We start from the raw sequence: 27974 nt of genomic DNA on the forward strand, positions 1-27974 counted from the left end.
CAGTGAGCTCTCGTGTAAGACTCTGGAAGGCCTCGAGGGACTGCGGCAGCTGATTTTTCACGTCACCTGCAACATGAAGGATGTTGGCAGCTCAATTTGCTCCCAGAAACTTGCAGGGAGATTGGTGAGAACTGGGCTGTCTTGGTGATCCTTGCCAAAGCAGGGCTTTTGGGAGGCTTGGGAGGTCACCTTTAGGAGTTACTGGAGTAAGGGGTTGGTGCAGGAGCCATGTGAATATTTAAGATGGCAATCTGGCTCTGGGAAGAGACAGCACTGAAAAACCCCTGTGAAAGGAAGGTGGCAGCCAGTTCATCCCTTGCTGGCTGATCCTGATCCTGCTGGTTTTCTCACATGGCTTGCAGATACCAAGGAGTTACCTCAGCCTCCAAGAAGCTGTCCTTGCAGAACAGCATAGAAGAAGTCAAAATGATGATGTGCAGTATTTAACAGACAGACAAATAGAGCTGATGATTGAGCAGACACCTGGAAATGACATCAAAGACTATGAAGACTTGCAAACTGGTAGGTCAGAGCAGACCAGTCATTTCTTGGAAATTGATATGTACGTCCAATTGAAATGTTCCACAAATAGTAAACACAAATTCCACCAGTGTAGAGGTGACTTTGGAAATTGGTAAAATATAAAATTAGTAGTGGGGCTTTGGGGACAGGACTAGGAATTTTCTAAGGTGGTTTGAGGTTACTGATTTCATTCTTTTTTTTTTTTTTTTTTTTTTTTTTTTTTTTTTTTTTTAACAAGCTGTGTCTCATTTCTAGTCTGTGTAGAGTGAAGGTTGCCATAGTTTCAAGTCTGGCTTCTCTGTAGGTCCCCAGTCTTGTGATCTTTATGGAGGCCTTGCTCTGCAGGAGGCAGGGAGAGCCCTTTCCCTGTGAAGATGACAGGAGGAGGGTGAAGGGGAGGTGTCATGGGGACAGAAGTACTGGCAGTGAAGAAGTGAGATGTGGGTTTTACAAGTGGAGTGTCAGATAGCAGCACTCCTCAGATAGATGTTACTCTCTTGGCTTGGCTGCGTGCTGGCTGTGTCTGGAATGCATAAAACTGCACAAAGTGCCTCATAGTCCTACTCTTCTGCACTTCTGTGGTTTTCTAATGCTGATCTATTGCTAATCCCCAATTCTTTACTTTTTTGCAGCCATTAATTTTCTCATAGAAACAGGGACACTACTGCACTTCCCAGACACGAGCCATGGCCTGAGGAACCTTTACTTCCTTGACCCTGTCTGGCTCTCAGAGTGTCTACAGAGGATTTTCAACATCAAGAGCTCCAAGTCTGTAGCTAAGAATGGAGTCATCAGAGCAGAGGACCTCAGGATGCTGCTGGTTGGGACGGGTTTCACCGAGCAGACCGAAGAGCAGTACTTCCAGTTCTTGGCCAAGTTTGAGATCGCCCTGCCTGTGGCCAATAACAGGTACGTTGATAATGAGAGAGATTTAGTCAGGCTGGAGAAAAATGACCTTTTAGTCAGTGGATATTAACAGGCTTTGCCACTCCAAGTGGTTGTCTTGACAGGATTCTTGTGCTGAGAAAATATCTGAGAGCATTCAGCAGTGTCATGGAAGGCACCCATCCATTTGGGCTGTATTTCCTGAACTGAGCATCCTCTGGGCCAAACCAGCCTGTGTGAAAGCTTTCCCAGAGCAGTCTTTGTCCACTGGGTGCATTGAGGCTGTGACAGGCTCAGCCACCAGCCCGGAGGGGCAGTGACACCGCCGGGGCTGTGGCCATGAGCAGGTGGAAGCTGTAAGGGCTCAGCCGGCGCAGCTGCAGCTGGGAGAGGATGTGAGGCCACGGCTGCCAGGCCTGAAATATAGATGGGTTGGAGTCATCTGTTTCCAGTGAAGGATCCTCACTTCAGCACGGCAGAAAACTTTGGGTAATCAGTACTTGTGTCAGCCCTGAAAGTAGCAACATTTTATTCCTGGTGAAATCAGGAAAGCGTAGCTGCAGCAGCAACGTGATTTACTTGATTTTTAACTTCAATAGGTGTTGATCAATAGTTTTCCTAGAAATGGTCTAAGAAACCTCATTCTCTTTAAATGTTAATGAGTCCTCCTCCCCTCTGCCCCCCGGTCCCTTTTCCTCTGGGCAGAGTTCCCTGCGATTTTTCTCTCTGCCATCTGCTTGGCGACAGCCTGTTGTTGGGCTAGCGGTGAGCCCGGAGCTGTGCTGCACTTTTGATGTGGCATTTGCATTTCACTTCCTTGCCCTTGCAGGACAGCGCGGCCGCATCGCCCTGAGCCTCGGGGGAGCTCTCAATGCCAGCACAAGTGCAGCATTCTCTGTGCTGTCATTATGCCTGTCACTTATCCAGTCCCGGATGCCAACAAATTTTCTCAGGCTTAACACAGATAAAGCAGCAATGTTTCTGCTCAGTCCAAAATGCCTTTTGGACTCCTTGTCACTATCTGCCATTTTTCACCAGGGCAATTACATTGTCTGTGCCTCAGGAACAAGGAAACTGCTTTTTCATGGCCTGCCCAATGTTTTTCTGAGCGATCCAAGCCACATTAGCAGAATATTCTTCCCACTGATGGGCTGTAGCTATAGCAGGTTGGATTAATTTAATGTACTAGCCAGACACAGAGCAGTTATTTGTTACTGTGCTGCTGCAATTATTGTCTAGATTGCCAGATAGGGTTTCTGTGCAGTCAGTAGAGAAAGCAGCTGCCAGTTTCTGTTCTGAAGGGGTGGATGGGGGCATGTTTCACATATTTTCAAAATTTGCATTGGCTGTTGTTCAAGACCGTCGAATCACCATCTGTGTTATAATCCACTAGATAGTTGTGGCCCAGAAGGGCCTCACTGGCCCTTCTTACACTCCTAGACCTTTTCTTGGATGTGCTGTGGAAAATTTATTGCCTCTCTGATGATGCATCCACTACTTTTATAGAGCAAGAAGTTTTAGTTTGTTGCACTCTGCTTTTCTGCCTAAGGTGCACATAACTTAGCTGTGTTCTGCTTCTTAAAATACACTTAAAAGCGTGACCATTCTTACTGGAATTTATAATTGAAACTTTTGCCAGTTTTACATTCCAAAGATGTTTCATGGAACAGATAATTTGATCATGTAATATGTCATCACGTGTGACATATGGAGAGAGCTGTTGTCTAATGATGGCCGTTTTTTTTCTGAGCTGATGTTTCAAATTGTACAGAATGCTGCAGCTGCTAGAGAGAAAATATGAGAGGCAGTGGATTCTTTAAAGCAGTGGATTCTGACCCAGCATTAGTTCTGGTTGTGTCTAGTCCCTGCCAGTGTTATTTTGGTCAGGTCTCTTGGCCACGTGCCTTGCTGCTGTCGTTGTGCCCGTCAATGATGAGCCCCAGATGCCAACACATTTTCTCAGGCTCAGCACTGATAAAACAGCAGTGTGTCTGCTTATAAGCAAATAACATTTTAGATTGTATAGGCATCCTGGGATGTGTTTGGTACAGAAGAGTATCACTGACAAGAGATTTACTGGCAAGTATTGAAAGCCATAAGCTCATGGTTTTCAAAACAGTTGCAGTGTTCCAGGACGTTTAACTTCCCAAATATGAAAGATCAGGACAAATGAATATTCTGGGATTACTGGGAGATCTGAAAATAATTTGAAAATGTTGTGGTCCCCTACACCAGCATAACCCCGTTACTGCTGGCTGGTCAGGCACAGATAACATCAAGTCTCCTTCACACTTGGGCAAAGTACCTAATAATCTGATTGCAGAGGAATCTGAGCTAGACAAGTGATTTCTCTGCTGGCAACAGCCTGGCAAAGTGACCTCTTGCTCTAGAGGTTTGTCAGGGATGTGACAGGGATCCATCAGCTGCAGGATGGGGCAGCAGGAATCGCTGTCATGCTGACCCATGGGGTGCTCTCATTCTGGGGCTGGGTTGAGGGCAGAGCCCAGTCCCTGCAGCCTGAAACTCCTTTCCCCCACTTCTGGGCTTACAGAACCCAAGCTGCTGGAGGTTGTTTTTGCCCTGATCTCCTGTTCCATAGCTCTAATTCCTTGCTTACTACCAGGGCAAAATAGTACCAAAAAAATGAATCCCGACATCACAGCTGTTCTAATGACTCTTATATTTTAATGCATTTAATTTGTGAGTACACAAATGCTCATTACATCAATTTTAGCCCTTTCCAATAGCCCTGGCTGAATTATGTAATGTCTGTTTTGCCTCTGCTTGCTTTCATAGTGTAAATTAATTTCTCCATGTATTGCTGCAGCGTTTTAGTCTAAAAGCTTTTTTATATGCAGTAGGCTGTGCCATTAAAAATCTCTTTGGAGACTGAATCGCCTTATTATCTGGTAACAATGTACTCACTGTTAAAAGCTGTAGCTAAAATCTGAGCTGTTGAACTTGATGTGTTTCAGCTACCTCCTCCCTCATCTGCTTCCTACCAAGCCGGCGTTAGATATCCACGGGCTCTGCCACCAGACTGCAAACACGGTCCAGAGGGTCTTCAAGATGAGCTTTGTCCCCGTTGGCTTCTGGCAGAGGTTCATAGCTCGAATGTTAATTAGCCTGGCAGAGATGGACCTCCAGGTAGGTTACTGTGTCTGTCTGCAAACAAAAGCAGACAGCTGAGGGGGTTCAGAGTAAGTGGGATGTCTGTTCACATCCCGCTCGCTTCTGTCACAGACTGCAGTAGCATTGTTTGAGTAAGCAGGGAGAAGTGAGGCTCTGCACTCAAAGCCTGACTCTATTTTTGCAGTAGGTGTCATTGAGAACGACAAATTGGCACTGGGGGAGAAAACCTGAGTTCTCCACAGTCTCTTCATAACGTGACCCCCTGGAAGGTCTCAGTTCCTCCAGCATCTTCCAATTACAAGTAATTGGAGTTCTGCCTGCGGCTCTTGTCCATGACCATTCCACCAGGGCAGACTCCCTCACAGCTTTGCCAGAGGAGATCTGGAATAGCTCCAGCAGAGCCAAATATCTGAATCTCTATGGGTTTAAATGAGAAGAAAATTACAGGACTGTTGCCTTAATGAGGCACCCCATTAGTGTGAGTGCTGTGAGTGACATTAAAGTAGTGTTTGCAAGGTTCTGAGAGCCCAGTGAATTTTGATGTTGTTTGCAGCAGTTTCTATTTGAAACTGTAATAAATATCTGCAAAATATTTATAGTACTGCTCTGGTATCTTTTTAGCAGCTCTCCATTAAACTGTGGTCTGTCAGTGATGTACAGAACATGGAAAACATGATGCCTGTTTTTGGAAGGTCCTCTGTGTTCCAGGCTTCTCAAGCCATGTAATAACTTTACCTCTTTTAACGGGGTGTCTTGGCAACCCCTTCCTTACATCCTCCTGGGTACTACATAATCCTAAAGCACCTTTCCTAGGGGCTTCATCCAGTCCTCATGAAGGGAGTGGAAAGGATGCCAGGCGTCAGACCTGTCTGCAGGCAAATAAATGTTGGAGCAATGAGTACAGCGGAGTCCTGCAGATTAACTTCTTGGTTTTAAAACAGAAATACATTTTGCTGGTTTCAAGTGTCTTGGAGAAGAGCCATCTTCCTCCTTCTAAAACAGGTGGAAAAGTTAACTCTCTCCATTGAGGGCAGACTTCATCATTCACTAGAACATTTAGTGCTTTTGGTTTATAAGACTTTTGTGAATGCAGAATAAATACGGCAAATGTCACAGTTACAGAATTAGCTTTGTGCACTGATATGAAATTGTTCTTTTTTGAGTGGCATGAAAAAGATTTCCACTGTGGAAAAATCAATTTTACCACGTGTATTTCCATTCCATCGCAAAATTTTATATGAGCACAAGTCACTTTTACTGGAAAAGGTACAACAGCACCTGTGAAAGCCAAAAAAAGAAATCATTTTCTTGCCCAATTGAAACATCCTTACGAGAAACTTCAGCATGATTTTCATGCGTTTCTGCTTGTTTCAGCTCTTTGAAAACAAGAAGAACACCAAGACAAGGAACAAAAAGGTGACCATCTACAGCTTCACAGGCACACAAAGGAACCGCTGCAGCACGTTCCGAGTCAAAAGGACTCACACGGTTTACTGGCAGGAAGGTCTGTTCGTTACCTTTGATGGAGGCTATCTTAGGTAATTTGTGTTCATAATGCAGCATGTGTGACAGGGGACTAATAGAGTGTATGAGACTCATCAGCTGAATGGAGATGAATGGGCCTGACCCAGGCCGTGTGCTCACTCATCAGGAGAAGAGGAGGCTCTTCTAATGGACATAACTCACCTGGTAACAATTGCTGACAAAAGTGATGAATAACTGATTATTTGGCAGGTCTGAATATATCAAACTTATCTGCTGTTGCAGCCACAAATTGAAAGAGGACTGAGAACAGAAAGTGAAATTCAGAGTGGGGCTCTGGCAGCTTAAAATCATGCATTTTCACATGCAAAGATTTCCTTACCTCAATGAGTTTTCCACTGAATCCTAAAACTTCACCACTGCGTGGCAGTAATCCAGGTCAATGGAGGTGCTTCTGTGCAGCAGGGACTGTGGGCAAGTGCCTCAGCCTGGCCAAGGCAGAGTGTCTGCTGGCTGCAAGCCTGGGGAAAACCTCCTGTCCACGTTGTTTCACAAATGCAGACATTTAAGGCTTTTGCTCCTTCAGTCCCTGGCAAGACAGGGAGGAACCATTGGTGCTGTTGCATGGTTGGAGGCCAGAAGGGAGCAGTGACCTTCCCAAGTTTCCAAGCTCAGTAGAGACTTGAACCCAGACCCTGCAAACCACAGGCTGGAATCCTGAATTCTGGACTGTAGTAGTGATCATGCTCTTAGTTCCCCATGTATTTCAGGGAGTTACACTTTCATGGGAATTGTACAAAAATGATATTCATAAACTTTTCCTAACGGTTTCTGGAAATACCATTATTATTCCACTGGAGTTTTATTACTGATTTTACAACTCCCAACCTTCCATCATTCTGTATAGGGCATTTCTGTCAAAGCTCTCTGTCATACTCAGCTTGCTTAGGGGCCACAGTTTTCCCTAGTCCTGACCTTCTATAGCACTTACCCTTTGTGAGGAACTGGCATTTCTGTGCAAGAATTCTCTTCTGAAAGTCATTTTCAGAACAGACTGAGTTGAAAATCACCCTCGAAGCTAGATTGCTTTGTGTTTCGATGACTCATGAACTGTGTGTTATTATGTAACTCAGGTTTCCTGCCAGAAAGAAAGTTTGTTGACACTGATACTTCAGAAAAGCTTCACAGGTCTGTCTTTTGGCTTTCTCACACAGCGTCGAGTCTTCTGATGTGAACTGGAAAAAGAAAAAAAGTGGTGGAATTAAAATAATTTCCCAGTCAGAAGTGAGAGACTTTTCAGCCATGGCGTTCATCACGGATCATGTCAACTCTTTGATAGACCAGTGGTTCCCTGGTAAGAGAACAACTCTAATTTTCTGTGCAGTGTTACATCTTTTCAACAGAGGGTTCTTTGACAGAGCTCTCCAGGTGCACAATATTGTGTGTTAATTGAAGACCCCTCAGGCTCTGACAGTCTGAAGCCAATAACATTTGATAAAAGCTAATAAACCTGCAGACAGATCAAGATTAGTTGCCAACACCCTTTGGTCTAGACATTGTGTCTTCCAGTCTGTCTGTCACAGCAGCACAGGTGAAACATTGCAGTTCAGACAGGACCTGCAGGAGTTCAAGAGATTCATCCAGTGGGGGCAGGATTTGGCCCAAACTGCTTGGTGCTGTCCCTTGAACTCATTTTGGCATCCGCTGGGAGGAGGATTTGCCCATCATTTCTAACTTTCTGTGAGTTACAAAATTCTGATGTGAGAGGCTTGAGTGAATATGGTACCAAGACTCCATGCCAAGGTAACTTCCTTGACTCCTGCAGCTGCTTTTCCTGTGCTCAGCACAGATCCTGCTGTTACCCAGCAGGCTCTTTGCAACCCCAAGACACTTTGTTTGAAACCAAAACAAAATCTGAAGTGCTCTTTGTCGTCCTACCCTGGTCTAGAAAGCAGTGCCAAAGTCTCTTAATTGGAGGCTCTGTGGAGGAAACAGTGGTGCACTCTCGCATACTCACGTTCTGTGTGTTCTGAAGATTAAAGAACATTTTATTTGCCTTTGGATTAAAATAATGCTAAAGTTAATCAGTGAAGCTTGAGAAGAGCCACGACTTCAAAGGCTGCAGCCTGTGTTCACCCTGACTAATTGTGGGCATTTAAAAGAGCCTGTCACCACAAAATCTCTCTGTAGTTATGGGAGAGGTGTGAACCTCCCAAAGGCTTAGTCGTGGTAGAATCCATGTTTCCCCTGGAGGGGCTGAACACGTTGCCCATGAGGGAGCCCGCAGGACCTGTGCTCCCAGCCTGGGTGCTGCAGGTGAGTGCTGAGCCCGAGCTCAGTGTGCTGTGCCTGCCAGCCTGCTCACAACCCCATTCCTACCTCAGACAATCTGGCAGTTTGCAGCCTGGGCAGACAGAGGCACTCAGCAAGCAGAAGGGTCTCTCCATTCCTTTATTCACATACTTCCAATTTTTGCTAGTCCCGAGTACACCTGCCTCACAGGCCTGTGCATTACCTGTGACCAGAGCAGGGTGAGTGTTGGGTTATGTCCACAGCCCTGTCTCCCCAGCACTGTCCCTGTCTGCTTTGCAGAGCTATTTTCCATTCCAGTCAGTACCCTGCAGCAAACTGCTCTGTGTGAGTGTGACCATTCCCAGCCGGCGGATCCAGGTCGTGCTGCGGACACTGGAATGCACTCGGAGCTGTTGTTCCCTCTCAGCTGCCGTGGTGACGTGGTTTCCTGTTTGTTTGCTCTCTCTGCAGCCCTCACAGCCATGGAGAGCGATGGCACGCTGCTGATGGAGCAGTATGTGCCCTGCCACATCTGTGCAGCTGCCAGGCCCGAGCAGCGCGAGGGCGGCGAGAGGGCGGAGGACGCGCAGTACTTCAACATGGAGGATTGTGTCCTGACCGCCATCGAGCTGGACTACATCACATGTCCTAACCACCCTGACATCCCCGTGTCGCTCCAAGAGCTGGTCCCAGAGCTTTTCATGACTGATTTTCCTGCCAGGTAACGTGTGATAGCCTTTGGTTGAGTTTCAGTGAACCTGCATGATTTGGTTGGGCACTTTTCCCGAGTCGCCTCTGCTGGAGGGACATGCTGACCACAGGAAACAAATCCATCTGCTCTCCATCCGTGCTCTGGCAGTTCATCCTGAGCTGCACCCCTGGTGTTCAGCAGCTTGCTTAGACAATATCTGTGTGCTGACCGAGTCACCACACCAGGGGTCCTTTGAGATCACTGTGGTGCAATGTCAAAGTCCTTTTTAAAGCCACAGCTGTCCTGCATTGCCCAGAACTCTGGCCAGGGCTTTCTGTAGTTGGAGCCTTTCTGGGATCCCACAAAAGGAGATTTTAATGTGGCAAAACAAAAAGGAAGTGCTGCTGCATCACAAAATTGGCGCTGAAATGGCTCTAATTTTGTAAGGGCCTGTAGGTGAGTGAGTTTATGGACACCACAGGGGGACTCACGCTGAGCTGGGGCTCCTGCTCGGCTGAGAGCTGCTGGATGTGCTGAGTGTGTGGCAGCCCTGAACAGCTGAAGGAGCTCTTCCCTACCCACTGCAGCACTGCCAAATCTTTAAGCTGCTTAACTGCATTCCCAGATGGGCTGTCTTATACCCCTTGTTACTCAGTGTGCAGAGCAGACCCGAGAGCAGGCAGGACAGGAGAGCAATGTCCCCTTTGGCTCCTGCCCTCTCAGACCTCTGAGTGCCCAAGGCAGAATCACAGGACCTCTGGACCAGACTGTCCTGTTGGCTGCTGTCAGAGCTCTCTGTGCTCTCACTGGCCCCTGTTGCTTTGTTGGGGTCATTTTTCTGGGCAAACACCCCATCAGCTCATCACACCATCCCTCCTCACACTGTTATCTCCTGCAGATTTATTTGGCAGGTGTGAGGCGAGTGGAGATGTTTGAAGTGTGAACAGCTGTAAAAGTAGTCTCTGGGAGAGTGGGGAAATGATGAATTGCAGCCTGGGAACAGTAAGCTGATTTGAATAATCAGGTTTCAGAGTGTGGGGCTGTTCATAAACATCCTGTCCTGTCTCGGTGGAAAGAAAGAGGAACAGGAGGTAAATGAAGCAAAAAAAAAAAAATCATTAATACAGATAAGTAGTACAAGTATCAGTACCTGTGTCATCTGCTTGGAAAAGGAGCTTATGTGCTTTCCAGATCTGTTTGATTCTTATGGGATAAATTAGTAAAAAGCCTTTTGTGCTTCTTTGCTCAAATTACTATTTTCTGTGAGAGATCTGTTGTACAATGTGAGCCAGCATGGAGTGCACTGAGATGACCAAGGTAGTTCAGGCAACCCAGTCCTCTTGGTAGATAAGGCAAGAGCCTATTAGGCATTTGTGAAAATGGAAATCACATTAAAAACATTAATTTACCACATCTTTGAAACTTTAATTAAAAAACCCCAATTTCTGTTTGGCAGACTGTTCCTGGAAAATAGCAAACTGGAATGCAGTGAAAATGAAAACAACGTTCTTGGCCAGGGTGGAAGTGGAACTGTTATATATCGGGCACGATACCAAGGAAAACCAGTGGCTGTGAAGAGATTTCAGATTAAAAAATGCAAGGGTTCTCCCACTTCAGCTGCAGGTACAGTGCACAGATTTGGTGTCAGGAATCTGGGAATCTGGGATCCCAAGCTAGGACCAAAGAGTCTGCAAAGTGCTGACAGCACCTGATTAAACACAGCATGGAAATAGATAGCAAAACTGATGGGTTTCAGTGGAGGAGGAGGATGCATCTGAGAGTTCTTCATGAGCATTTGTAGTGATGAAGGTCACTGGCTCTGCATGAGGCTTCTCCTGCAGATCAAAGGTTGGATTTATAGGGTGCCAAGGCAGAGCCCTTGACTGGGAAGGGAGGTGAGATTTCAGCTCCTGTTTCAATACTATTTGACCATGAGAAATGTGGGTTTGCTTGGGTTTGCACTGAGGACTTGTGAGTTTCCACCTCTGAATTCGTGTTTTACCCACTCTGTGCCAGCAGCTGGAGAAAGCAAACTGGGAATCCTTCTGAGCCCACCAGCTTCTCCAGGCAGGGATGGGCTCCTGTGGAGTCCAGCTTTCCAGCAGAGCCTCAGTCTGTGGACAGAGGAAAGGGGAAAGTGCCTCACATTCCTCATTTTTGTCAGGGGAGGATGTGGTGAATCCCTGAGCTGTGGAGGAGGCCAGCTGCTGTCCCAGTGCCAAATCACCTTCGGGAAGAGCCGACCTGCCTGAGCAGCCTGGGGTGTGCTGTGGCAGCAGGACCATTACTGTGATGGGTCTCTTCTGGCAGGGAGGCTTGGAAACTGTAGAGAAGAGCCCTTCCAGCAAAGAGGCTGCACTGTGCCATCTGCACAGAGCCCCTGCTGGGAGAAGCATAGCACGGCTTTTCCAAAGTCATCAGGGGATGTGTGAGAACAGCATGTGCCAGGCACACCTGAGCCTGGTGTTTAAGGACCAAGAGAGCTCTTGGTTCCTGAGCCACCAGACAGATCCTGCTTATAGCCAGTGTCTCTTAGTGGCTCATGCATCAGCAAAAGGATTCAATTTAAAGCCTTGCTGTCTACATAATCCCACCAGCTGCAGCCCTCGCTCGGTGATCACCTCCCAAAGAGTTTGTGACTCGTTTCCTGAGCTGGGCAGTGAGAAGGGGGGGTTGTGTGTCTTGCCAGATACCATGCTGAAGCACCTGAGGGCCATGGATGCCATGAAGAACTTCTCGGAGTTCCGCCAGGAGGCCAGCATGCTGCACTCCCTGCAGCACCCCTGCATCGTGTCCCTCATCGGCATCAGCATCCACCCGCTCTGCTTCGCCCTGGAGCTGGCCCCGCTGGGCAGCCTCACCACCGTCCTGGCTGAGAACTCCAAAGGTAAAGCCAGCCTCTCCCCCACCCCTCTCCCACTGACAAATGTTCAGTGGTGTTTAAATTACTGCTTGATTTGCTGGAGGGGATTTTTTTTTTTTTTCCAGACTAAGGGAAGTGGGAGGGATGGAATTGTTCTTATATTGTGCTTTTGGGAACCTAGTAAAAATTGATGCTCGGGATTCTCAAAGCTACTTTGGAGACCTGGATTTTCAATTTTTCTGCAAATGAATACGGAGTGCATCTCTCTTCAGTGCTGCGTGGATGGTGCTGTGTTTTTCCCCCTGCAGATGGGTGTCTGGTACTCTAAATTATCTCATTATTATCTGCATTGCTGTCATTGTCAAATGAACAACACTAATTCCAAGATAAGTTGAGGCCATCTGACCCTCTTGGCACCTTGGCTTCATGTCAACTTTCAGTCAAACACTGATTTTCACCCAAAGATTTAGTGGCCTAGAAGTGAAAGGGTTTAAAAAAAGAATCTAATAGGACTGTCAGACATGTACAGTAAAATAAACAGTGTCTTTTCAAATGGTGGCGTTGAGTGATGTTTCAAAATGTTTCAGAGCTATTGCTCTGGAGTTAAAAAGAGAAGGAGAGAGGGGGAAGAAGCAGCAGTTATGGCAATTACAGGAGCTGGAGACGGGCTGTTCCTTTGTGCCAGGTTCCTCCTTTGTGCCGCTGGGACACATGCTGACGCACAAAATAGCCTACCAGATTGCCACAGGCCTGGCCTACCTGCACAAGAAGAACATCATCTTCTGCGACCTCAAGTCGGACAACATCCTGGTGTGGTCCCTGGACGTCAGGGAGCACGTGAACATCAAGCTCTCCGACTACGGCATCTCGCGGCAGTCGTTCCACGAGGGCGCGCTGGGCGTGGAGGGCACGCCGGGGTACCAGGCCCCCGAGATCCGGCCCCGCATCGTCTACGATGAGAAGGTGACCAGGGGAGGCTGTGGGGCTGCCCTGTGGTGGCACTGAGGGGGCTGGCACCGTCCCGTGGCTCAGTTCCCTTCTCCATGCATGAGGGCTGGCACTGGCTTTCCCACTGTGCCTTCCTTGCTCTCCTCTCCATCCCCCAGCAGAGCCCTGCCCTGATTTTCTGTCTGTTTCTGGCTCTAGGTGGACATGTTCTCCTATGGGATGGTCCTGTACGAGCTGCTGTCCGGGCAGAGGCCTGTGCTGGGACACCACCAGCTCCAGATTGCAAAGAAGCTGTCCAAAGGGATCCGTCCTGTCCTGGGGCAGCCCGAGGAGGTGCAGCTCTACAGGATGCAGGCACTCATGATGGAGTGCTGGGACACTAAGCCAGAGAAGGTACAAAACCACCCTCCTGAGCTGTGTTCTCTGAGCTGGCTGCCCTCTTTGTGCAGGAGGGCTGAGCTTGCTCCTGGTGCAGCACAACAGCTCCACTGCCCATTTACCCCTCCTGCTGATTTGGCCCAGAATTTCTGTTGACTTAAATGAGAGTTTTATGAATGAAATGATGACAGATTTGTGGCCTTAGACATCTGTGGTGGCTTGAGGGTCCCTTGATGTCCATGGCAGTTAGGCTGCTGATTTCACCAGGGCAAGACATTACCCATAATTTCTAGAAACAGCTCCAGTGTCATGCTGTGAGTGCAACTACAAAGACTTCAAAATCCCCAAGATTATAAAAGGAGGTATGAGGAAGAAAAAGCTTCAAAGTGCAAGAAAAGGATTATGCTGCATTGCATTCTTCATTAATTTCAGTTGGTGTTTTAGAGCTGCTGTCCTTTAAACAAAGGTCAGCCTGACTCTCAAACATCTCTACACTGTCATGCAATGGGTCAGCTTCCAAAATTCATAAGCCTGAGGAAATTAATCAGTAAAATGTGTAAGAGAATGACAGACCAAGCTTTAATAAATATTCATAGAATCAGAAAATGGTTTGGGTTGGAATCCAATTCCAGGGACACCCAGCCTGTGCTTGTGCTAGGGATTGCCCCGATCCAGGTGCAGGACCTTGTGCTTGGCCTTGTTGAGCCTCCTGTTTATTATGGTTCTCCTGTTTCATCTTGTGTGACTTGTCTTTCTCTTTTCCTCCCCCCTCAGCGTCCCCTGGCCATCTCTGTGGTGGGGCAGATGAAAGACCCAACCTTTGCAACGTTTATGTACCTGCTGCCCTGTGGGAAGCAGTCTTCCTTCTTCTGCTCCCCGGGGCAGGAGTACACCGTGGTGCTCTGGGATGGGAAGGAGGACACCAGGTGAGACAGCTCACATTAGCAATTCCTTTTTTTTTCTTTTTCCTTTTTAAGTAAAAAATCCTTCAGCATCTTCACTTCTGCCTCTGGGAGGGAGGTAAAGAAGGTGAAAGTGAGCTTGGATGAACGCCAAGAATACAGTGAACACTGTTTTCCCAAACTCTTTTAATTGGGAACAGTGGTTGCTTTATAAAGGATATTTAATGAGCTTAACTCTGCTTCAGTTAATATGGGGAGAAGATTAGGGCAGTGTAATGATTCACACACACAGGATGAAGCATTTGCACATGAGAACAGACGTGTTCTGCCTTTCCTAATGAGGCCATTTAACACTAAACCTTTCCTAATTGAGGCTGCAGTTCCATCTCTCTTCTGCAAAGCAATTAAGCACATGCTTAAATCCTATTGCAATCATGGAGAGTTAACCACATGCCTGGAGCTGTGTGTGCATCCAAGTGTGCACTGCCAGTAAAATGTGTTCTGGACTGAAGGCATGTGCTTAAAATGTTATTAAATTGTGACTGAGGTGATGGCATTTTGCTCAGCCACACGTGACCTGTGGCTAGTTAGGTTCATTTTTATGGATGCTGCTGATTTTTATAGCCTCAGTCTCATTTGGAAACATTCACAAACTGATCTGAATTTTATATTAATGTGTTCATTATTTGTAACCATTAAGCTAATGGGGAAGGCACATGATTTGTTGCTGAACTATTTGCTTTGCCATTTGTGGTCCCTGGTCAGTTGTTCAGTGCAAGCAGTGTAACTTTTCCTGCTGAACTGGTGAAGCACATGGCACTCCCAGATGTATTTTGAATACATGGATGTTGTCCAAATATTCACAGCAATATATCTCAGTGAATCTGCTTCCTGACTGGACAATCCACTTGCTGGAGACTGTTGAATAACAAGTTTACTCACATGTGACAGATTTCAGGATGTGTAATTGCTTGTGCCACAGTTGGTAAAACATCTGGGACTCACAGATGTGGTTGTGAATATCCAGTTATTGTTCAAACATCCAAACTCAATAAACTTCCCCAAACAAACAAAATCCTTTTAGCTACAAAAAAACCCTACTAATTAGTCATATTTATAAATAATTTTATTAACTTAGAGATCTTTGCTCTGTAGAATCATGCTCCTCTGTTTATGTACTGGAATAATAATGAAGCCAGATAATAGCAAGGTAGTGAACTTGGAGAGCAGCTATTCCCTTGAGAACCAAATGGGCAAGATGGGCTGAGACTTCCCAGTTATTAATTACTGCTGTTCAGCTGGATCTGTTTGTCTCACAGCTCCATTACAGGAACAGACCACATACGTCCTGCTAACCCTGTGCAAAGTCAGAGAGCTGAGTGTAAATCCTCACAGAAGCAATTGCACATCTGCCCCTCAGCAAGAGCCAGGGCACATCTTTCTTTTCCTTCAAACGAGGAATTTACAGTTTGGAGGGGTGTAGATCCTTGCAGCATCATCCACATCTGAGCAGTTTTGTCATGGCTTGGTCACAAGTGCCTCAAGTCCCTCAGCCCCATGCAGGAGGAGTGTTGGCTGTCTGAAATTGTTGCTTGCTCCTTTCAGGAACTACACAGTGGTGAACCTGGAGAAAGGAGTCATGGAAGTGCAGAGGATGAGCTGCCCAGGAATGAAGCTGTGCTGCCAACTCAAATTTCAGAATGCGCTGTGGGCAGCCACGGAGGTGAGCATTGCCTGTGCCCCCTCGAGAGGGGTGACACTAACAAAGAGAAAGGGCCTGTTAAATTAGTAAAGCCAAGAGTGTGTGAGACAAAGGGCGTCTCAGATGAGCAGTGACTTTGCATCTGCTGTCTCCAGGTGTTTTGTTTCTGCCTGACACACAGCTCCAGACTGTGCCTCCCAGAGCGACCGTGGGAACCTCGGCTTCCCGAGGGGAAACTCTGGGCTGGAGCAATCAGTGCCCAGGGGTTCATCTGGGAAATGTCCTTATCTGTGGGTGATAAAGGGAGGCAGAGACAGAAAACATGCATTTAAGGGTGGGGTTTTGAAAGAGGCCTGAGGGATTTGAAGGTTGGTGGGAAATGGGTACCCGAGTTTTGTGTTCGCCGTGGAAAATTGCAGCTAAAAAGATAAGAGTGAGAGAGAGTGGCTGATTTATCCCCCAGAGCCCCTGGCCACCCATCAAAAAGGGCTGTTAAGTGTCAGCCAGCTCTGACACAATCATTTCACACAAAACAAAGAAAAAAAAAACGCAAAAAAATTAAATGTACCTGAAGTTCAGTGTTTTAGAGTGGGGGAGGAAAAAAAGGCCAGACTTGTTGAGTAAATAATTTGTGTTGGCTATTTCACTCTGCCCTGGCATGGATGCTGTGAGTATAGAATTTTTTTTCTCTCCATAAAAAAATAAGATATTTTGACTTTTTCTCTTCTCAAATAGAGGTAAAGCTCAAATACTCTTTCTTTTTTCTTTTTAATAATAATAATAATAAGTCTAGAAAAATTTAAATTCAAAGATCTTAAAGCATTGAATTTCCACCTTTTGGATGAGAATCAAAAGTTTGCTGGTTCCAAAACTGAGTGCTCTTGGTCAGTCTGGTAGATTTAGGAGGTGTGGGACAGGTGTGATTGCACATAAAATGTAATGTCCCTCAAATGGACAGATAATTGCAAAATAACATACAACCTGCTTCAATTGTTCTTTGGGATTTTTGCATTCAGGGTTGTCAGATGCTGCTTTTGGATGTAGTGATAAAAACTCTACACTGGTGATTTTTGGTGACTTTTGGATAATGCATATATTGTCCACAGCCTGTTCTGGGGAATGCAGAACCTGCTTTCTACTCACATGCCAAAGGTTCTCCATTAAAAACAGAAATTTACTGTCTGGATATCAAAAAATACAAATAAACCCCAGTTTTGGAACCAATTAGATCTTGCTCAGGTATCAAGATATGAAAAGCAGGGGGGTGGTTTGCATTTATAGAGTTTTATGTGCTCTTTCACAGGACCAGAAGATTTCTGTGTATGGATTGCAGGGCATGTGTCCCTTAAAGACTCCACTGAAGGGTTTAGACACTCCTGCCACTGTGAGCTGCTTCCTGGTGATGCCTCTTCTGAAAAGGGTAAGGAACAACCCAAAGAAAAAGGGGCAGTAGTGAGACTGTGCTGCTGAGCCAAGCTGCCACTCTCAGCTGGTGCTGAAGGACTTTGCAATGCCCAGGAACATTTTGGCACTGCAAGGAGAAGGTTTCCAGGTCTTTCTGCCTCTGCCAGAGGACAGAGGTGTGGGCAAGAACCTGAGTCAGGGGACCAAAGCTGGCACTTCCAAACCTGCTGGGAAAATAGTCAAAACAGATCAAATTCCTCAGCAAGGAAGTTTTCCAGCTGCGTTTCCACTTCACTGGAACACAAGATTTGGGCTGATCAAACAAAGTGGAGAAGACATGAAATAATAATTATAATAGAGATTTGTTAAGTGCTAATGCAGGACGTGGGCACATCCGGCCTCTTGTACCCACTGTTTTCCTGGCTGTGCTGTCATTTGTGTGCACAGTCATCCTGAAATGTTATCTGGGCTCAGCCACACTCCTGTTTTGGTTTTGAATGAGAACACTTAGATAATACAGCTGGTTTGGGTAATTCTCTTATGGGTAACAGGGATAATTACTCTTATGGACATTAAAACAAGGTCTATGTTATCTGCCTTGCCCTGAAATTGCCACCATCCCGTTCTGGCAGGAGAGATCTGACCTGGGTGCCTATTGTGGGCAAGCCTTGGGAGATGTATAAAAACTGTTTTCCAGCTAAATTACCTCCGTTTGCTTACAGCCACCTCAAGTGAAAATATGTAATTATGTTCCAACATTGCTGGTAGCTGTGTAGTCTTTGCAAATGCCAGCAGACTGGGATGTGTCTGAGAGCTCAGCACAGGGCAGCTCTCAGAGCTGCTGGTTTATACCAGGCCTGTCCTGAGCCATTGTCCATTTCTGGCTCTTCTGTGCTGGGATTGCTGAGTCTGAGGCAGATGGTTTGTGTAAGGTGTGCTGCTGCACTTCCAAACATGGTGTAAGTGGAGCTAAAGTAGGGCATTGATGTAAAGTTGGCACAGGGCTGGATTTCTCTGCATCTGTTGGCTTTCCTTGGCTCCCAGACCTGCCGCATTTGTCCACCGTGGAGTTTCATTTCTGATGTGTAGGGCAAATTTCTTTTTCATGCTGGCTGATGTTCCATCCAGGACAGTCGAAGGAGCCTTTTGCTTTCAGCTTTTCCACTGTCACACAGCTTGCAAAGCCATTCCTCAGGGGTTATAAGTGGCTTTATGTCTCCTGGTTTCTATTTCCAGTTTGTGGCTTGCCTAGAAAATGTCATAAATAATGCCAGGCCCTACAATAGCAATATTGAGTCTAGACACCTCCCTTCCTCCCCCAACCCTACCCAACCTTCCAGAAATCCACCTCCCTTCAGCTCACTCCTTCTTAGTTTATTGGACTTACTTTTTCCTCTCTCCTTTCTATGAATGAGTTTGGCAGTGAAATGGCCAGAGCAGCAGCCTGGGGATGTGCAGACCAGGCTGGCAAGAACTAAACCAGCCAGTTCTTCCAAAAAACCTATGTGGAAAGCTTACACTTGTCACACTCACTGCCTGGCCAGCAAGCTGTATCAGAGTTATCACAGTCACTGCTGTCCAGTGGAGAAGAGAATTGCATTTCCCTTTAGCTGGTGAGATGTGAGGTAACTTTTAGTCAGAGAATTGCCAAGGGATGTTGCTGGGAAGGGGAATTCTTTATGACTGCCTTGGGAAGGCTGATCCAAAAGAAATAGTTTCCAAAACTTGGTTTCTCATCCAAAGGAAGCATCATGGAAATTTGAAAGCAGGCAAGAGGGGCCCAGAATCTGAAACTCACCCGCCAAGGAAAAGTCTTGTACAATTTAAGCTTTTTGTTGCATGCTTTTTGTCACCAGGATGATTCTTTTTGGTAAACAATACAATTTTCAGCAGAAAAAAAAACAAACAAATTAGCAAATGAGCAGGTTAAAAGGGCAAACCAAGACATAATCTGCCTTGGTAGAAGAGAAGTGGAGGGAAGAGATGTGGAGGGAGACAGAAACCTGAATGGGTGCAAATCTTTGGCCCCGCGCAGACACCTGGAACACGTGGAAACAAAAGCTGCATTTAAAGGCTGCAGCCAGCAGTGCCAGACCCTGTGGGGACAAGAGGAGGAGGAGGAGGTGACCAGGCCCTGGTGCAGGATTTTTTGCCATTCCTGCTGACCTGCTGGCAGGGGGACGGGACGTCTGGAGCTGGCTCATCCCCGCTCATCGCTGCGGCGCGGCCCCGCTCGGGGCCTTCCTCCTGGCACGGCCCCGCTGCTGGCAGCACGGGGCCTTCAAATGCACTTTTGTTGCTGTGTGTTTTTGTTGGCTCCTCGTGGAGCCCAAATGTTGAAAATGAATTCTGAGAAAGTTACTTAAGGTTTCTGGAGGCTGCAGCCCTGCCTGCCTTTGGTGGCTGCTGGAATACCCTGATCAGGGGGGCTTTGCTTCACCAGCACTGGGTAAAATCTGGCAAGAATTAACTATGGCATCTGTGGAGGTGGTTTTTGACATGGTCTTCTGCAGAATTGGTCACTCCCTCAGCTCAGTCAAGTGGGAGATGGCAGCGTAAGGGCATTTCTCAGCATTTGCTCCTTGTTTCTTATCTCTCTGAGAGATAACAGTAATGGCTGGATAGAAACAGGTCCTGATAGCCAAGACAGAAAGCAATAAATACCCCAATGGAAAAAATACCTTCCAAATTTGCTTCTACCATTGTTCCATCCCAGACAGGCCAGTTATTACTGGTAACACCAGGAGGGCGTCAGTGACCCACCTCTCCCTGGTTATGGTGCTGTCTGCTCAGTGCCAGGGAAATTTGGCCTGTGGAACTCAAAAGGGAATAGGGATTCTGTTCTGTAGTAGCTGACACTAATCAAGGAATTGAAAATAATTTTTTGTGAAGACTATGCTTGGATAATTCAGCGTTATCAAATCAAATGAGACAAAATTATAATCTCTGAAGATTTTTATAGTGTCCTGTGTCATGCTAGGAGCAGTTCGGGTTAACATATACATTACAGTTAGTGTCTGATGTTCCCATTTCAATTTAAATTTCCCATTTCTAGTAAGAAATGCCTCTTGTGCGGGGTCCTTCAGACTGAAAAAGTTGGACCATTTTTTACCAGAGAAATATGGGCTGTTCTGCTTTGTTTTATTCAGTTTTAAGTAATTGAACTCCCTTCCAAAGAAAAAGTAACCCAAAACCCAGCTTGTGCAAAGCATTGTGCCATGATCCAACTTACTGATGCAACTCCTTGGCAAAGGCATTTCCAGGAGCCTTTGCACCAGATCCACATGGCAGCAGGAACATGGCACTGAGCACTGCAGGTCGTTGGGGTTTCTTTTAATTAGTGGTTAGAGAATTGGGACTGGACTGAGTTAGTCCAAGCCCCATTTCACAACTTTCCACTTGCTTTCCTAGTTTTTCCCATTACAGTAAAATTCTGCTGTGATTTGGATTAGTCATAGGGGCTCAGTGCTCTCGTGGTTTTACTCATACTTGGTAAGCAGAGAGTGTCTCTTTGTCCAGGACTCAAAATGAGCCTTTCAAGCAGAGCTGTCAATTAAATAACACTCACCCTGCACTACCTGCCCCTCAATAGCCGGGGAAAGTCAGAATACTGATTTTTCTCTGGATTTACTGCCTGAGAACTATTGTCTAGGCCTGGCAGAATCAAGATCCCTGGAAGGGCACAGGGGTGCCTTAATTTAATTTTTGCATTCCCAGCTAAGGGTGACTGAGCCCTCAGCCCCTCACTGGCATCCTGGGCATGCCAAAGGCTTTCCACTGGTGAGAGGCTGAGGAGGGACAAGGTTGTGTCAGCTCTGTGCTGCTCTGTCTGGTTCTGTTTGGTTAGCTGTGCTTAGTCCAGGCAGCAAAGAAGTCCTGGGTAAAATGGTCTTTATTTAGAATTTATTGCTCCACAGGGAGGAAATAGAAAGGCCTTTGAGGTAAGTATTGTTTTATCTGCTTCACAGATGGGGGAGTTTCTGGTAGAGGCCCAAGGTCACGGGAAGTTTTGTTCCCAAGAGATCAATTTCCCAGCCTGTTTAACAGCATTTTGCCCCGCTGGGACGAGCTGGAGGAGTTGCTGAGCCGTGGCCTTCTCAGCAGCTCCTGCCCCTGGGACACAAGGGATGCATGGCCCCGGAGCTGGAGCTGTGTCCAGCACATCTGTACATTTAGGGACAGGTTTTTACCCACCTGCAGAATTGTTCGTGCCACTTGGCAGGTGCTTTGCTGAGCTGCTGCTGCTTCTGTGCCCTGGGCTGGGCTGTCTGAGCTGCCAGGGATCCCAGAGCCAAAGCACATCCCTGGAAGGAGCAGAGCTCTCAGAGCAGCAGACTCTGGATGAGGAGCAATCACTGGATGCTCTTGTTTGGGAGAATATTGGCTCCCTCTTTCCATTTTTACTGCATTTCTTCCATTCCTCTCCTACCTACATTGATAGCAATAGCTTTACTCCTTTTTGGAAGTGAGCCGGGTTTCTGCAGCTGGATTCCTGGGATCATGATGGCTGTCTCTGAACATACTCCAGCTTGAATTTGTTAACCTTCAGGGCAGGCTGCCAGGTCCGTCTGTCCGCCCCTGCCAGTAGAGAGGTAATACTGGGTGAAAGGAGCCTGGCTCTGCAGCAGCTTCTAGGGAATGACTTCTTTTTATGTTGTGTTATCGCTGTTCTGGGGTAAGTTACTGGTGTTCTTGCAGAATGTGAGAAGCAGGCAGAGCTTCTGGGAATGAAAGCTCTTCTATTATAAAGAAGTAAAGAAACAGGAAAAAATTCTTTGCTGTGAGGGTGGTGAGGTCCTGGCACAGAGAGGTTGTGGACTTCTATCCCTGGAAGTGTTCAGGGCCAGGTTAGACGGGGCTTGGAGCAGCCTGGTCCAATGGACAGTGTCCCTGCCCATGGCAGAGGGATGGAATGAGATGATCATTTAGGTTCTTTCCAACCCAACCATTCTGTAATTCCATGAATTTTTTCTCTCTTTCTCACAGAACTCATATGTGGTGCTGGCTGGCTTGTCAGATGGACTGGTAGCCGTGTTTTCAGTGTCCCAGGGCCTGCCAGGGGACAACTGCTCCTACCTGTGCTCCCACACAGCCAACAGGTCCAAATTCAACATCCCAGACAGCGACCCGCGGCAGAACCCGTACCCGGTGAGGGCCATGGAGGTCACCAGCGGCGGGGCCGAGGTGTGGTACAGCAACGGCCCCGGGCTCCTGGTCATCGACTGCGCCTCCATGGAGATCAGCAGGAGGCTGGAGCCCTTCAGCCCGCCCTCCATCATCACATCCATCGCCTGCAACTCCGAGTGCCACGGCGAGGAGGTGCTCTGGTGTCTGGATGACAAAAGCAACTTCCTGGTGATGTACCACGCCACCAGCTACCAGCTCTGTGCTCGCTACTTCTGCGGGGACTGCAGCCCCCTCAGGGACATGTTCACCATCCAGCAGCCCTCGACTGCCATCCCGGCCACAGCCCCCATCAGCCATGGGGCGATGGAGAGCAACCCTCCAGGGGATGTGAGCATCATGTACAGCCCAGACGTGGGCACCCAGATCCTGAACCACCAGGACTCGCTCACAGATTACTGCTCTGTGTCTTCCTACTCCTCCTCGCCTCCCAACGCGGTGACCCGCTGCCCCTCCAGCCTGCCCAGCTCGCCCTTGAGCTCTTCCAGTGCACCCTTCTCCACGGATTTTGAGGAGTCTGAGAAATTCCACGAGCTGAAGGCTCCCCTGGACCACGATGCTTCACCTGTGGGTGATAACACAGAGCATCTCCAAGCAGTCAAGATTCTTCCTGTAAAAGACCTCATCTGGATCCCCAGGTAAGTGGGTCACTTAACCAGGCAACTTAGTCAAAATCCCTCCTGGCTGAGCATGAGATTAACTCAGGCTAATTCAGCAGCTTTTACATTCCCAGTATGATTCACCTGGCCAGAAAGTCAAGTTACCATTGAAAAATTCTGTTCCCAATATAATGGAACATGGATTTTCTACACCTTTTGGAATTATGCAGTGTTGAGCAGAGAAATAGAAAACCTTGCTGGGTTGGTTTCAGCAGAATGAGAAGGGGGTGGTCAGACTCCAAGCTGTGTTTCCCCAGCTACTGAGGAAACAAAGAGCAGCAGGCAGGCTCCTTGCTTGGACACAGCCCTGGCAACTCCTGCTGCCTCCTGTGGAGCTGATGGGAACCTCTGGGAAGCTGATTTTGCTTGTCACAGGATCTCTCACTGCACTGGATTCAGGATGCCCCCTTGGCATCACGGTGCCCCCTCCCTGTGCCTGCAGGTGGGCATGGAGCAGAGGATGGATATCCAGCATGGATCATCCTCAGCTGACAGCATCCCCAGTGCTGAGGATGTGACATTTCCCTCATTTCTCTTCCAGGAGAGGAGGGGACATCATCGTTATCGGGCTGGAGAAGGAGTCGGGCACGCAACGGGGCAGAGTGATCGCGGTGCTGAAGGCAGGGGAGCTGGCTCCCTACGGGTGAGGCTGGCTGGGCACACCAGGGGCACAAGGGGGTGGGGATGCACAGGGGGGCTCTGCAGGCTCTCAGGGCTCTTGGGAACTTCCTCTTGGCTTCCAGCAGCTTCTGAGGAGTTCCCAGTGGGAGAACACAGTTGCTGAGTGCACATCAAGGCTCTTAGAGAGGGGCAGACAGCAAGGAGAAGGCTCTGAGATTACAGCCTGGTCTCCAAAATCCACAGAGACTGAGCACCCCATAATGACACAGACAGGATCGAGTTGGCCTGATCCTGCCTGGTGCTGGCTCCCTTTGCTCTGAGGGCACCTGGCAGAACGTCAGAGCAGCCTGGCAGACTCGGCCCCGTGCTCAGAACAAGAGGTGTATTTATGCCGAGCACGGCGCTTGTCTGTGGCTGCATTCACGTGGGTCAGGTTGATGTTCTGGCTCTAAATGAGCACCTTTGTGCTGTGGGCAGTGACAGGCCGGGGGACGGCTCCTGGAGCACAGGGGAGAGCAGTTAGATACATTAATTTAAAATGTTTCATACAGAGAAGGAGAGTCAAGGAAATAAATAGCTGCTGGAGAGGTGGGGGTGTTCCTGCTGATCACTTAAATACCGGTCTGGGATTGTACTATTTATGTCCAAACAAATGCAGGTTAAGCAGTGCTAAGGATTATAAATGATCGTTTATTACTGCCAGGTAAACACAACAGGAGATCAAAGGCTCCTGCCATTCCCTCTACTCTGAACTGAGTGTCTTTATCAGTTAGCTGGGAGGAGAGAATTCTCTTTATTGGTCACAGGTACTCTTAGGCTGGTTTTGTTTCACTGAGATTGAGTGTGGAGTTCAGGCAAAGTGATACCACATCTCACACCTGTCCTGCCCTGCTGCCTGGCTGGACCAGGCACCGTGGCCACTGACCCTCCCTGTTTGAGCAGCAGGATAAAGAGCAGAAGGGGAGGAAAGGGAAGGGGCTGCTCAAATGGCAGAGCAGAGCAGGGAGGAGAGGAAAGGTAGGGGTAGTCTGTAATTAAAGGGGGGCAGTCTGTAATAAAAACTTTGTAGAGGCAGTCTGTAATAAAAACCAGCTGCCAAGGATAGTCCTGTGGCCAGTGCTCCCAGCTGGGTGCCTTTGTGGGGAAACACTTTGGCACCAACCTTCCCCATCTGCAATGGGAGTGGTAGAAGGAGCCCAGTGAGGGTTGGACTCCTGTCCCTTGGACCCTGCAAGGGAAAAGTCTCATTGTCTGCCCAGCCACCTCCCTCTAAGGTACCAGCAGGGCCAGCTTCAACAGAGGCCATGAAGGGAAGGATATACAACACGGACCACACGGATCCCTGAGTGCTGCCACAGCTGTGCCTGCTGCTCTGGGCCAGGGGCTCAGACCCTGAGCTGACACAGGCAGGCTCCATCGCACTTCCGTGCTTTATTCCAGGCTGTGGAAGCTCTCAGCAGCCTGTCAGCTGTGTTATGATGGAGCTGTTCTGAAAATGCCCAGCTGGCAGCAGGAACAAGAGTCTGTGGATTTAGCAAATCAGGAGATTAGCAGCAACTTCAAATGCCATGGCAGACTTAAGCCCCCACCTGCATATTTAGGCACCTGAATCCCTTTAAAAACCTTTTCCCATGTCACTGAGCTGCTTGGTTTTGATGTGACACAGTTTCTGATCCCTGTCTTTGTAACATTCTCCTTGCTAAAGGATTTGCAGCTTATAAAAAGCTTGTGTAGCTGGAAGGGAAGCTCATGAGCCAGTGCTGTGCTCACAGAGCTGCCCTTCCCTGCAATGCCCTTCCCTGAAATGTCCTTCCCTGTAACTCCTTTCCCTGTAATGCCTTTCCCTGCAATTCCCTTCCCTGTGACATCCTTCCCTGTAATTCCCTTCCCTGCTCTCTGCTCCTTCCCCAGGACTCTGGTGGATGCGGCTCTGGTAGCGAGGGACACGGTGGTGTGCTGCTTTGAGAACGAGCACATGGAGAGGTGCCTGGCTGTCTGGAGGGGCTGGAGTGCCAGAGACTTTGACATTTTCTACCAGGCCTACGAGGAGCTGGGCAGGCTGGAGACCTGCATGCGCAAGAGAAGGTAGTGCCCGTGGCGCTGCACCCAACATCAGCGGGAGCGTCCTGGACTCGGAGACACACCAGGGCTGATGGGGGGACTGTGGGTCTGGTTTGCTGCTAGTGAGCACCGTGGGGTTCCCAGAGCCCCACCAGGGCTTTTGGGGAATGAAGAAGCCGCTGTGAGCAGGGCTGGGAGCTGGGCCAGCTCCCTGCTCTGTCACACGCTCCCCTGTACTGGTGAGAGCAAAAGTGGCTGCAGTTCTGTTCATCCCCCGATTTCCAGTTTGTTCTTCCCCGTTTTGAATTCCTTCCTCACCTTCAGCATGCCCTGGCTGCTGCTGCTGTTGTTGTTGTGTGTGTGTGTCAGCCAGGAGAGCTCCGTGGGCTCTGCCCTGGGTGTCTGAGCACGTCCCAGTCCCGGCTGCCTGCTGGCCGGCAGCGCGGGCACCGAGGGCTGATTCACCCTGTTCCCAGGAGGAATGCATCTGCTGGAATCCCTGCACTGTGGGGCTGCTTCCCACCTCCCTGCAACTCCATTAGTTAGGGTGTGTGTCCTACTTAGGTGTAGATCCTGTGTAGAGACACCCTGGTGTAGGAGCCAGCGAGAAGCTGTGGCTGGCCACTGCATTTCTGGTTCCTAGAAGCTGTAGTGGTGCTGAGTTCCTGTGAGGGAGCCCAAAACAACCTGCCAGGAATGCTGCACCAGGAGTGAGTGAGTTGGCTCATGGCACTGCTGCCTTGTCAATGGAGCTGATGGAAAACAAAGCCACTGGGTGTGACAGATATTCCTGATGGAAGAGAAGGGAGCCCCTGACCAGAAAGGTTTATAAGCTGTCTCTGCTCCACTCCTGTTTCTCTTGGGAAATGCACTCTGGAGCAGCAGGAACACAATAAGCTCAGTTTGCCTGTGTATCTGTGCAGCTTCTGCCCACCACAGCTTGTATTTTATCTTCATTAGTGGCCTGGGATGCTGTATTGGCTCTAAATCCAATTGCACTTAATTATCCCAAGCATGTACAGCAGTGTAAAAAGTGCCCCCAGCTAAGCACCCTGTATAAAGGTGTACAGTTTGAATTTTGGACCTTTCTTTTTCTTTTTTTTTATCCCAAGAATCTCATGTGAGCATCGGCAAGGCTGGCCAAGGCCGAACGGGCAGGTTAACCCTCTGGTTCACATTTCTGTTGCAGGCTGCTAAAATATCCTTCTTCAGAAACAGAATGTATCTTAAAATAAACTGATTCCTCCCCAGGATGACACTGCATTGGTGGTTTTTATTGGAAACCCAACTGGCACTGGGTGTCTGGGGTTTGCAGTGTGATTCAAATGCTGGTTATGATGAGCACAGCTGGAATCAGGGCTGTGAGTACTAAGACTGTCTCCATTCCTGGCCTTGCCTGTGACTGTCAGCCTGTGCCTCTCCAGCAGCTCATAATCAGGTATGGCAGCACCAAAATTTCCCTCCCTTGCCAGGACACGCTGTCTGCCTTTGTCTCAGGGCTGGGCTGAGGTCTCATGGTCACCTTTTCCAGCTACCAGATTCCTTTGACTTGCAGGAACTCTTCCTGTGATACCTGAAGTCCCAACAGGAGCTATAAAGGGGCTGATTCTTTCATTCAGCCTTGCAGGTTTCCTTTGAGGAAACACCCTGTGGGACAACCACAGCAGTTCTTTACTGTCCCTGTTGACCAGAACACCTTGGGTGCCGTGCTGCTCCCAAAGCCAGCGTGGGCTTGTGCCCACCATGGGCTGCCCAGTGCCCATGGGGAAAGCTGGAGCATCTCCCAAACCTTTGGTGGGCCCTGGCCAAGGCCTGGACACAACAGGGCCTTTGTTCTGCTGGACACTGCTCTGGGGCTGTTGCTGCACAAGACCCTTCCTGACACACCGAGCCATCCCCTGCTCCTTGCCAGGTGGGTCAGGGTGCTCAGCTGGGGAGGGAGCAGAAGGGGGTGGCACCTGGGTTTCATGGGACCTCTGAGTGGTGGGTGTGTGTCTCAAAACCTCCGGGAGCAGGGGGTTGGTTCCCAAAAGCAGCTGAGAGCCTGAGTAATAAGAACAAAATCCTCCCCCTTCAGCAGACCTGAAACCTCATTAGCACAAGGCTCCATTAAGTGAGCACTGCACGTGCTGCAGGAATGATTCCCCAAGGGCAGAAATAAACAGACATTAAAAACAAAATTAAATCAGCTCCCACCAGTTCAAACAGTTTGATATTTCAGTGCTCCTTTCCATCTCTCCCACCAGCA

The 27974-nt window shown here is 48.2% G+C and overlaps 1 protein-coding gene across 1 annotated transcript in view; it reads left to right on the plus strand.

The window, feature by feature from the left end:
- LRRK1 (leucine rich repeat kinase 1) overlaps window positions 1-26987 on the plus strand; it is a 70013-nt gene extending 43026 nt beyond the window's left edge. The window contains exons 17-33 of the mRNA XM_066558664.1: window positions 4-124; window positions 363-522; window positions 1155-1431; window positions 4383-4554; window positions 5914-6077; window positions 7236-7375; window positions 8785-9034; window positions 10461-10627; window positions 11694-11891; window positions 12553-12830; window positions 13014-13208; window positions 13968-14119; window positions 15701-15818; window positions 17101-17217; window positions 22188-23023; window positions 23586-23687; window positions 25577-26987. Of these exons, the coding sequence (XP_066414761.1) occupies window positions 4-124; window positions 363-522; window positions 1155-1431; window positions 4383-4554; window positions 5914-6077; window positions 7236-7375; window positions 8785-9034; window positions 10461-10627; window positions 11694-11891; window positions 12553-12830; window positions 13014-13208; window positions 13968-14119; window positions 15701-15818; window positions 17101-17217; window positions 22188-23023; window positions 23586-23687; window positions 25577-25754 (3625 nt within the window). The 3' untranslated portion in view covers window positions 25755-26987. The remainder of the gene's footprint in view (window positions 1-3; window positions 125-362; window positions 523-1154; window positions 1432-4382; window positions 4555-5913; window positions 6078-7235; window positions 7376-8784; window positions 9035-10460; window positions 10628-11693; window positions 11892-12552; window positions 12831-13013; window positions 13209-13967; window positions 14120-15700; window positions 15819-17100; window positions 17218-22187; window positions 23024-23585; window positions 23688-25576) is intronic.
- The last annotated feature ends 987 nt before the right edge of the window (window positions 26988-27974 follow it).

The sequence above is a fragment of the Molothrus aeneus genome, chromosome 13 (assembly GCF_037042795.1).
Source record: "Molothrus aeneus isolate 106 chromosome 13, BPBGC_Maene_1.0, whole genome shotgun sequence".
Classification (NCBI taxonomy): Eukaryota; Metazoa; Chordata; class Aves; order Passeriformes; family Icteridae; genus Molothrus; species Molothrus aeneus.